The 12,094-nt window shown below is 47.1% G+C and overlaps 1 protein-coding gene across 1 annotated transcript in view; it reads right to left on the bottom strand.

The window, feature by feature from the left end:
• Positions 1-833: 833 nt before the first annotated feature.
• The window catches only part of SUPT16H (SPT16 homolog, facilitates chromatin remodeling subunit), a 114,398-nt gene continuing 103,137 nt past the window's right edge, over positions 834-12,094 (bottom strand). The window contains exons 18-26 of the mRNA XM_075319628.1: positions 11,607-11,725; positions 11,388-11,513; positions 11,093-11,205; positions 10,563-10,638; positions 8,088-8,257; positions 7,743-7,872; positions 7,231-7,360; positions 7,020-7,097; positions 834-2,033 (exon numbers count right to left, since the gene is read on the bottom strand). Of these exons, the coding sequence (XP_075175743.1) occupies positions 1,921-2,033; positions 7,020-7,097; positions 7,231-7,360; positions 7,743-7,872; positions 8,088-8,257; positions 10,563-10,638; positions 11,093-11,205; positions 11,388-11,513; positions 11,607-11,725 (1,055 nt within the window). The 3' untranslated portion in view covers positions 834-1,920. The remainder of the gene's footprint in view (positions 2,034-7,019; positions 7,098-7,230; positions 7,361-7,742; positions 7,873-8,087; positions 8,258-10,562; positions 10,639-11,092; positions 11,206-11,387; positions 11,514-11,606; positions 11,726-12,094) is intronic.

The following is a 12,094-nucleotide window of genomic DNA, read 5'->3' as shown; positions in this document are numbered from 1 at the left end:
TCAGGTATTGTTACAATCTAAACATCCTGGACAATCCATTTTTAAATCAATCTACTATGGTGATCCAAAGGTAGGACAACAACCCCTTATGAGCAGATGTTAATGGACCCACATTAGGGAAACAATTCTTACCAGACCCTAAGGCTATGTGCCCACAGGACTCTGTACCCACGGATATATCCGCAGGTTTACCGCAGCTGCTCGCTGGAATCCGAAGCTATCCATTGCTGCGGTATTCCAGCAAAATATCTAAGGTAAACCTGCGGACATTCGTGTGACTTACCTGCGGAAGTCCCGGCCTCCATCTCCATAGTGGAGGGCCGGGATTTCCGCAGGAATAATTGACATGCAGTTATGTGCAACTGTGGGACATCCGCAGCATATTCCGCAGTCGCACATACCACAGCATGGACACAGACACTCCCCATATCCCATAGGATAACATGGGGAGTGTCTGTACTTGCTAAAACCTGCGGATTTATCTAGAAAATCCAGATAAATCCGCAGGTTTTCCGCGGCAAAATCCGCAGGTACATTGTCCCGTGGGCACATAGCCTATGTGGAAATAAGAAGAAATCCGTGGATCAACATCCCATTTCAGGATACTTTCTTTTTAAAGAATGTGATCCAAAAGGCCTTAAAGAGGTTCTCCAGGCAGTAGATATTTTTTAGAATATGCTACCGGAGCTTGCAAATGCTGTTTGGTGGGGTACTGAACGCTAGAACCCCGGTGAGCTGATATTATTGAACTATACTCTGACTCTACCATCAATATCTTCTGATTGGAGAAGCTATATATATTAAAAAAGAAATAAAATACACCAACAAGAAGGTTCAGTCTCATGTTTCTTGCGTTTTTATTTGAAACTATCCTACTAGCTCCTACTGGTGAAACTTTACAAGTATTTTAAATGAGAAAGGGGTTCAGAACATTGGCCAAGGCTAAGTCTATATATTAAGTAATGAAAGCACAAAACCACACACAAAGGTGGCATTGTATCCCTGAGGAATCGCATTTTATTGTATCGTACAGGCCTGAACAATCTCCGTGCCATTTACAAGTGCTGCTCAACAATCTGAGTGTTCAGTAAAAATCCTCTTACTCTACCACAGAATCTCAAAAAATAGCAAACGGGGAAAAAAGGTACAAAAAGGTTTTTTTTTCTTTTATTTGTTTACACGTCTCCAAGGTCGGGAAAAACACCATTTACACCTCACTGCGATTGAGAAAAGGAAAAAAAAAAACAAAAACATAGGCAATGGAAAAGGAAAATCCAAGAGAAAAAAAAAATTTCTCACACCTTTATGGTGCCTCAAGTCAGAAGAGACGAGCAGAGAGGAGAATGATGGCAGAGTCCGGACACTTTAAACAAAATAACATAAAAAAGGAACATTTTACAAGAATTGCTAGTAGAGCAGCACAAGAAGTATGAAAACGGCAAGCCAGAGGAGGAGGTGGCAAGGGAATTGGTCAAGTGCACATAGGGATACAGGAAACCACCCAGCTCTGTAGACTGGCAGTGTCACTAGAACCACTTAACTGCCACACAGTATCATCAAGTCCATGAGATAATGGAAGGGTGTATAGATACAATGTGAATGTCTTTTCAGAAAAAAAAAAAGTGAAGGATTTTTGTAGGTTGTGAAAACGCATTATGGATATCATTCTCTGACCAGTCCAGTTAAGAGGAGATAATAAAATAATGCCATATTGGTCCATTTAACCATCACATAGCATCCCAGCAGTCTGTAGCAGCAAAAGCACAGGTGACGCACCTCAGACTCACAGGGAAAGTGAAGAAAAGGGTAAGAAAGGACAATAGGAGGAATGAGTAGAAAGAAGAGACATGGGGATTTACTTCAAAAGTAGGGGGGGGTAAAAGAAGAATGTGAGTTGGGAAAAGGAAGAGGTGGCAAGTGTTACTTCCTCCTCTTTTTTGATGGGGTGGGTGCATGATGTCCATGACCCTTCCTCTTCTTAGTAGAACTTCTACTTTGTTCCTCCTCTTCCTCATAGCGACTTTCACGGTCAGCTGTTGAGAAAAAAAAAAGACAGGTGAAATATTAACTAAGTGCCCGAGTCCATCTATATATATATATAATTGCCTTATTCTGTCTGTCTTGCTCCAAAATTGTGTCGTTACAGTGACAGTGTCGTTACAGTGACAACTGTCGGATTGGCCGCTGGGCTCTGCCTGGCCCCGCCCCCCCACGGATTGGCCGCTCGCCTCGGCCTTGCCCCGCCCCCCGCATGGATTGGCCACTCACCCTGGCCCTCCGCACGCATCGCCCGCTCGGCAAAGCCCCTTCCCCAGAATTCAAACGAAGCCCCGACTCCCAGGTGACTGCTGCAGTGCACTCCCAGGAGTCCACACCGGCAACCCAGCCCAGACATAACCTTGCGATGCTGGGATCGTGACGGAGCCGGTGTACGCTGGTAACCATGATACACATCGGGTAACTATAGGAAGCGCTTCCCTTAGTTACCCGATGTGTATCATGGTTACCAGCGTACACCGGCTACCGGTACACATGCAGGGAGCCGGCATACGCTGACGCCTCGCCCACTCGGCCCTGCCCCCGGCACATGTTGGCATGCTTGGCCACGCCTCCGGCGGCCTGCTTAGCCCCGGCCCCGGCACATGTTGGCCCGCTCTGTCCCGCCCCCAACACGGTGGCCCGCTTGGCCCCGTCCCCGGCGGCTAGCTCGGCCCGCCCCCGGCGGCCCGCTGAGCCCCACCCCCGGCGGCCCGCTCGGCCCCACCCCGGCACACGTTGGGAACCTATACACCTCACCCCCAGAACTACTCCTCCCATTATACTCCTCTTTCCCCAGGACCACTCCTCCCATTATACTCCTCTTTCCCCAGGACTACTCCTCCTATTATAGTCCTCCTATTATACTCCTCTCTGAGTGTAATAGGAGGACTATTATAGCATGGGGGATGGAGCACGATGGGGAGTGCGCAGCATGGGGGATGGAGCACGATGGGGGTGCGCAGCATGGGAGATGGAGCACGATGGGGGGTGCGCAGCATGGGAGATGGAGCACAATGGGGGGTGCGCAGCATGGGAGATGGAGCACAATGGGGGGTGCGCAGCATGGGAGATAGAGCACAATGGGGGGTGCGCAGCATGGGAGATGGAGCACAATGGGGGGTGCGCAGCATGGGAGATGGAGCACAATGGGGGGTGCGCAGCATGGGAGATAGAGCACAATGGGGGGTGCGCAGCATGGGAGATGGAGCACAATGGGGGGTGCGCAGCATGGGAGATGGAGCACAATGGGGGGTGCGCAGCATGGGAGATGGAGCACGATGGGGGGTGCGCAGCATGGGGGATGAGCACGATGGGGGGTGCGCAGCATGTCGGATGGAGCACAATGGGGGGTGCGCAGCATGTCGGATGGAGCACAATGGGGGGTGCGCAGCATGTCGGATGGAGCACAATGGGGGGTGCGCAGCATGTCGGATGGAGCACAATGGGGGGTGCGCAGCATGTCGGATGGAGCAAGATGGGGGGTGCGCAGCATGGGGGATGGAGCACGATGGGGGTGCGCAGCATGAGGGATGGAGCACGATGGGGGGTGCGCAGCATGGAGGATGGAGCACGATGGGGGTGCACACCTCTCCCCAAAACACACACACACACCCACACAACACACCACACACACTGGGAACCACAAACACCGCCCCACACACAGACACCCACACACAGACACCCACACACAGACACCCACACACAGACACCCACACCCCCCACCCCCCCACACACACCCAGACACCCCCCCACCCAGACACCCCCACCCAGACAGACACACACACAGACACACACACAGACACACACACAGACACACACACAGACACACACACAGACACACACACAGACACACACACAGACACACACAGACCACGCCGCGCACACACAACACCCAACACACAAACACTGCGGCATACACAAATATACGCACATACCGCGCAACACACACATTGCACAAAACATACCTCCCCCAAAATACACACACGCACCCCACAGCCACACCCACACAAACCGCGCAACACACACAGACAACAGTGCAGACACACAGCGCTCCACAAACAACACAACACACACAACACACAAACACCGCTCTCACACCCCCCCACCCAGACAACACCCAGAACATTTACAGTGCCCTACACAAACAATGGCAACTACACACAACAACATCTATATATCTATATATATATATATATAACAAAAATCATACATTAACTACACAATACGTAAATTCTAGAATACCCGATGCGTTAGAATCGGGCCACCTTCTAGTAAGATATAATAGCACTATTCCTTAATAGGGTTGTCTCTGTTTAACAAACAACGTTATAGTTTACCGCTTTAATATATCCTTATTTATTTTTTTCAAGAAAAAGGGCTTTTTATTGTTTATGGTTCTTTGCTAAGATTACCGTATTTTTCGGACCATAAGACGCACTTTTTTTCCCCCAAATGTTGGGGGAAAGTGGGGGGGGTGCGTCTTATGGTCTGAATGTAGGGCATGACTGCGGGGAATGAAGGTGCTGAGGTGGAGCGGGTCATCGGGGGCACGAGCAGGCTGTAGCAGTGCCTGCCGTGACCACGTGGACCCGCTCATTTCTATGCACGCCCATCCTCCCGCCCATCATCTCTCAGCGCTGAAGCCGGTGCTGACAGGTGGGCAGGGTGATGGGCGGGGGGTGCGCGCATATTAAACAGCCTGCCCGCATGATCACCCCTGGCAACTACAGCCTGGAGTGATCATGTGCGGCTATATTCACTGCCCCCCGTGCATCATCAGCGTGGGGTGCAGTTAATCAGTGTACTCACCGTTCCCCTGCAGCACCGTGATCTCCTCCTTTCTGTGCCGGCGGCAGTGTGGAGACTAGCGGTGCGCACAGCGATGACGTCATCGCTGTGTGCACGTGTCCACATGCAGCCGGCAGAGACAATAGGACACATCGCGGTGCTGCAGGGGAACGGTGAACATACTGATTCACTGCACCCCGCGCTGATGATGCATGGGGGGCAGTGAATACAGCCGCAGGAGAACATCGCGGTGCTGCAGGGGAACGGGGACGGCTCCACACTCCAGCGCTGCTGCTGACACAGACGGGAGGAGGAGCGATGCTGTAGGGAGTGAGGTAAGGGGAGTATGAACGTTTATTTTTTTTTATTTTTTTTTATGTGCCACAGGATGCCGGCCGTATTCCAGGATGGGGGGTATATGAGCAGGATGGGGGGTATATTATGAGCAGGATGGGAGGTATATTATGAGCAGGATGGGGGGGTATATGAGCAGGATAGGGGGGTATATGAGCAGGATAGGGGGGTATATGAGCAGGATAGGGGGGTATATGAGCAGGATGGGGGGGTATATGAGCAGGATGGGGGGGTATATGAGCAGGATGGGGGGGTATATGAGCAGGATGGGGGGGTATATGAGCAGGATGGGGGGGTATATGAGCAGGATGGGGGGGTATATGAGCAGGATGGGGGGGTATATGAGCAGGATGGGGGGGTATATGAGCAGGATGGGGGGGTATATGAGCAGGATGGGGGGGTATATGAGCAGGATGGGGGGGGTATATGAGCAGGATGGGGGGGGTATATGAGCAGGATGGGGGGGTATATGAGCAGGATGGGGGGGTATATGAGCAGGATGGGGGGGTATATGAGCAGGATGGGGGGGTATATGAGCAGGATGGGGGGGTATATGAGCAGGATGGGGGGGTATATGAGCAGGATGGGGGGGTATATGAGCAGGATGGGGGGGTATATGAGCAGGATGGGGGGGTATATGAGCAGGATGGGGGGGTATATGAGCAGGATGGGGGTATATGAGCAGGATGGGGGTATATAGCAGGATGGGGGTATATAGCAGGATGGGGGTATATAGCAGGATGGGGGTATATAGCAGGATGGGGGTATATAGCAGGATGGGGGTATATAGCAGGATGGGGGTATATAGCAGGATGGGGGTATATAGCAGGATGGGGGTATATAGCAGGATGGGGGTATATAGCAGGATGGGGGTATATAGCAGGATGGGGGTATATAGCAGGATGGGGGTATATAGCAGGATGGGGGTATATAGCAGGATGGGGGTATATAGCAGGATGGGGGTATATAGCAGGATGGGGGTATATAGCAGGATAGGGCCATATGCCAGGATGGGGTATATAACAAGATGCGGCCATATGCCAGTATATAGAAGGATGCGGCCATATGCCAGAATGACGGTGTATATAGCAGGATGTGGGCTATACCAGGATAAGGGACATATACTGTATATACAGGGCAGGAGGACCATAACCAAGCTGGGGTACCTTAGTAGAGAATTTGGGGACATTACCCCCATAACAGTGTCAGCAGCAGATCCTTGCCCCATAACAGTGTGTCATGACCACATTTTTTGCTTAAAATTTTATTTTCCTATTTTCCTCCTCTAAAACCAGCGTGCATCTTATGGTCCGGTGCGTCTTATAGTCCGAAAAATACGGTACTTGTCACCGTTGCAGTCTATCAGAGGTGGCTGGTTCCCTGGTAAAGGAGTGATCGCTTCTCTGAAGCTCAGCAGATCGCTGGATCTGGATCCACTGATGCTGCAGAGGTAAAGCGGTGTTGTGCAAGGACAGTTTGGGCCAGAAGCCCAGCCATGTGGTTGGTCCAAACTGTTAAATATCAGGAACCCACATATCTCCCCCTTCCCTGTAGCTGGCAAAAAGGAAGAAATGCAACAAACCCTTTAACTTCGTACACATAACTGCAGCCTTTCCTTAAAACCTGACTGCTTTGTTAGCAAATGGAAATTTAAGACTACATCCTGAATACATTAGTCAAGTTTGGTGACATACTGCCAGAATACCAGAAGGTCATTCAATAGTTTGGAAGGATAATGATACATTATAGGTAAGGGACTACGTTAATCAATGGTTTTCTAACAAGAAAGTGGCTATAGTCTGACTACATAATGCCAAGAAATCCAATAAGAGGTATACCTTTCCTGGCTTCTTCTTCGAGTTCATCCCAGTCTTTACCGCTCTCTTCATCGCTGCCTAGAGAATCTTCACTGTAAACTGGAAATGGAAAGAACATTTATCTATAGACAAGAGTTCAGCCATTTACCACTGATTCCTATAAATTTCTACTTCCACCACCTCCACATAACATCACAAGCAGTTGACCAGACCCAGATAATCCCAGATATACCTGATTCTTCAGTTTCATCAGAATAATCCTCATCGCTGTCTTCTTCCTCATCCTCATACTCCTCCTCAGAGGGGTTGAATGTCTCATCTTCTACTTCTGACTCTGAACCTGCGGCTTCTCCATCACTGCCCTTGGGGAAATTAAGAAACAAAAGCAATTTGTGAACACAAACATTTTTGGGGGTAACACTAGTAATAAAAACATTTTTCAGAAGGATGTTTCCTAAGACTAGATGTACTGGATAATGCTATCAGTTACAACAGATGCCCTGCCCCAGTCTGGGCTCCTACTGGAGGAATGCAGAATGTTACTGAAGGGCTCGAATGGGAGGAAACCAGCAGGTCAACCTTAGCACACGCATCGGATCTCACCTGGCATCTGTCTCACTTATTCAGGTCAGCAGAAGAGTAAACTTAATCAGCAACTACAACCTTCTAAAATTCTTAAGTGTATTGCCAGAATAAAAACATTTGTTGGCTTCCAGTTAACGGAAAGTTGCATAATTCCATTACCTCCCCATCCGGTTCAAGGAAAGACCAGCCGCCCTGTTCAAAGAAACCCTCCGGGTCATCCACAATGGTTTTCATGATCTTGGTCCAATTCAGGGACTGGACTCCTTCAGTGTACTTAATATCACATGAGCTGTGGCAGAAAATAAAGCAGCGTGTAAACACAGAGCACTTGGTTCTCTTTTTTTAAATCATCACTTGTATTGGTCGATACAAGTGAAAGGCAGGGTGACTATATAGAGATAGCAAACCAGTAAAAACATGCATAAAATAATGACTTCCAATGTTCTGCACGTAAACATCAGTTTTTTTAATAATCAGAATTTAGGAATAAACAGAGTAACTCACTTTAGCCACTCTTTGATTGGGTCCAGGGATGCCACAGGAATGGCATTGATCATAGTGACCTTCTTATTGTAGTCTTTGTAGACTATGACCATATCAAAGTTCTTCAGGTGAAACTGGACTCTCTCAAAGTGTACAAGTTCCACCTCATCTAGTGTCACAACGAATGGTGGCTGCAAAATCAAAATCATCATATTAAAAGGGACAGGGCAAAGGAAAATCTAAAGTTAGGGAAACTCCAAAAAATTAAATTACATGTCTCAGATCTAGACAGACAAAAGTATAGGGACACCGCTACGTTACACATACAGGAGCTTTTAACATCTTAGTCTAATCCCATAGACCATATAAAGTTGGTCTCCTCTTTGTAGCTATAGAAAGCTTCAGTTCTTCACGAAGGTTTCTTACAAGATTTCCAAGTTCATCTCTGGGAATTTCACCCATGCATCCAGAATAGAAATTGTGAGGTGAGATGAGAGGTTGGCAAGAAGGTCTGGCTCACAATCTCCAATGATGGCTGATGGGGAATGAACTTCTTTGCATGGGTCTGACAAGTTCTTCTACACCAATTAGCCATGACTTTATAGACCTTCCTTTGGACATGGGGACCAAAATTATGAGATCAGAAAAAGGCTTTCCGTAAAGTGTTCCCTGAAAGTTGGAAGCATACAATTTTCCAAAATGTTTTTGTATGCTGAAGCATGAAGTATGGATTTCACTGGCATTAAGGGGCCTATGCCAATCACTGAAAAACATCCAAATAACTGTACGGATCTCATAGGGGAATGAGTCCAGATCAATGGCGAGCAAAAAAAAAAAAAAATTTCCCTCCTGGCAGCATTGTCCCAGCTGTAATGTTCTCTTGGCATTGATCAGATTGCCAGATAGAGCAGCGGGATTGGTCACTTCTACAGAATGGGTTTCCTCTGCTCCAGGTGAGTGGCACTGTGCTTTACACCACCCCATCTTACCCTTAAGCATTGTGCTTGGTGTAAGGATTGATTGCAGATGATTGGCAAAATTTTGTTGTTATTGTTTAAATTCTTTATTTATAAAACAGACCCCAAACAAAACAAAAGCAAATAAAAAACATAAGCTCATTATACATAACACTGAAGGCAAACAAACTCCATGTACAGTTACCAATCAAATTAGCCTTCCAATCCCAAAATGTGGGTCTGTACATTTTGAGATAGTAGATAAGGGATTTAGAAGAGATCGTAAGAACACCAACAAAGGAGCAACCACCACTAACAGCTGGGGAAGAGACCCCCTGAGGAGAGTATAGGAGGTAGGTATAGAAAGAGGAAAAGTGGGGGAGGATGGGGGGGGGGGGGGGAGTGAAAAAAAAAAAAAAAAAAAAAAAAAAAGAAAAAAGGAGGTGGGGGGGGGGGGGGTCAGCCAGAGAGCATAGGGAGGGGGGGGGGGGGGGCGGGGGGTCAGCCAGAGAGCATAGGGAGGGGCGAAGGGCCAGAACCTCCAGGGGGAGAAACCCATCCAAGACCAGAAGGTCACGACGAATCGACCAACAGTTGGGCAGAGTCACTAGAAAACTTCAATTCCAGCCAAGGGAACCAGGTCCTGTAGAAGAGCTCATCTATCGTAGAGCGAGGAAGTCCAAGCCTCCATATGTAAGAGATCATTTACTCTAGAAGCCAAAGGAGTCAAGGTGGGAGGAGCACCAGACTTCCATTTCAAGGGGATGCACGACCTAGCCGCCAAAAACAAGGAACATAGCAACGATTTTTTTGTACAAAGGGACAGAGGCCTCCGTCAACTGTAGCAAAAACAACTCCGGACCCAGGACTTGGGTAGTTCCAGTCACATGTCTGATCATCTCACCCACTTCGTCCCAGAACCGTCTCAAAGCCGGACAGGCCTAGAAGATATGTACAAAGTCCCCACCTCTGCCCCACATCTCCAGCAGCTTGGGTCCACCACAGGGAACATCCTGTATGTCTGGAAGGGACCCTGTACCACCTCGCCAAAAGTTTAAAATTAGACTCCTGGAGCTTATCGAGGTTTTGTGCGGATTGGCACCATTTTAATGACAGAGGTCTGTAACTCTCAAGTTATTGAGTGAGAGGAGCGCTGGCCACTTTTATGCACCCTACACCTCAGCACTCAGCGACCCCGCTCTCCCACTTCATAGCTGAGGTTCGTAAATCGCTCTTAATAAATCACACTCACTGATTATGGCATATAAAAGGGAGGGAAAAAAATTCAGAACTTGTTAAAAGGGTGGCACGCTAGTACAGGACCTCACTGGTATCAGTGAGTTATTCAGAAGGACCAATTCATTCCCAAATGTTCAAAAAGGCAGACTGCAAGGCTAGGAGCTGGATTTATACACCTGTGACAACAGGACTCCATGAAATACCTGAATTCAATGAGTAAGCATTGTCGCCCAATAATTTTGTCCATGTAATGTGTATATACTGTACATACACCTTCAGTGAAAAAGTAAAGAATACTCACCCATTCGGTTGTGTTTACCAGAGCGCTGCTTGTTGGCTGCAGAAGACATGTACTTCTGTATGGGGCTCCATTGAACCTAGAACATGGACATGAAATCTATACCATGGAAACATAAAACTTTGTGCAAGTTAAAAATATAGCCACATTTTCACCAGAGTAAATATATCAGAAGGTCAGATTGGTGGAGTCCAGGTGCAGAGACCCACACAGTACTAAAAGGAAGTGACTCAGAAGAGCACTGGTTCATAGACTATTAAAAGTGATCAAAGTTGGTCCCAGCAAATTCCTTATCTGAAAGATCTTCCGTTATTTCAAAACACAGTTCCTCCAAGATTTGTTTAAAATTATGTTTATAGAGGTAATATTCCAGGATTTTATCACTAAGACATACCTCTGCAAGTGTTTCAAGTGCAAATGTGCTTTCACAAAACCCAGAGGTCTGGTAGATGTTTTGTGTGGTGGCACCACCATTTTGTCTGCAAATCTACACTCCACAACTACAAAAGGAGCCAGGCATTGCAAAGTCTTACCCTAAGTCTCTGAATGGAACCTCGAACTCAAGGTCTTCTTTAGTTAATGATTCAACCTTCTCAATAAAGTTTTTGAAGGCCGTTTTCAGTTTGTGCCTCATCTCTCTTTCCAGCTATTATCAATGCAAGAGAACAAGATATACAAGATTTTTGGTTTAGGACGTTTTATAAATAAGTATGAAAATATTCTCTTTTTTAGGGTTATATACAGTGTAAAGTGTAAAGGTTTTATGGAGTTACACATTCCTTTTTGGAGGAGAATCCCTCCCACGTGGTAAAGAATCGATCTGCTCACCTGTTCTGCATACAGGTCATCGCGGTCATGCATGTGCTGGTGTTTTCCAAGATCTGTGGTGATCTCTCCAACTTCTGTATAGAACTGGACATCCGTGTGCCTCTTCTTTCCAAACATTATGGCATTCTGTAAAACAAAACATGTATGGTATATGGCACATTATTTGTATGGGATGAGGTGAAGGTGGTCCTTCTGCTAAATTACAAAGGCTGTCATTACCTTGAGGTGGAAATGAAGCACAATGATCATCTCGCCATCGCAGGGCTGGAAAATGGCATGTTTAATGTTATTGTATAAAATATCCACTTTATCTCCTCTTACAGACGTGAAGCGGAAACCTGAGAGAAGGATACACGATAATCTGACATAAATATATACATATACTTGATAACTAATAGCTATGAATGTTTGTCTACAAAGTCTCAGTTGACCAAGTTGTATACTTTAGATGTTAAACCCCTTCAAGAACAGGCGATGTCCAGTTTTTCTTTCTTCCTACCCTTGTTCTAAAAGCAATACGTATTTTTATTTTTCTGTTGAATGGAAGAAGGGAATTTTGTTACTTACCGTAAATTCCTTTTCTTCTAGCTCTTATTGGGAGACCCAGACGATTGGGGTATAGCTACTGCCCTCTGGAGGCCACACAAAGCACTACATTAAAAGTGCAAGGCCCCTCCCCCTCTGGCTATACCCCCCCCGTGGTATCA

Source organism: Anomaloglossus baeobatrachus, chromosome 1, assembly GCF_048569485.1.
Source record: "Anomaloglossus baeobatrachus isolate aAnoBae1 chromosome 1, aAnoBae1.hap1, whole genome shotgun sequence".
In the NCBI taxonomy this organism is placed as follows: domain Eukaryota; kingdom Metazoa; phylum Chordata; class Amphibia; order Anura; family Aromobatidae; genus Anomaloglossus; species Anomaloglossus baeobatrachus.
This window is presented reverse-complemented; position numbering and strand designations above follow the sequence as displayed.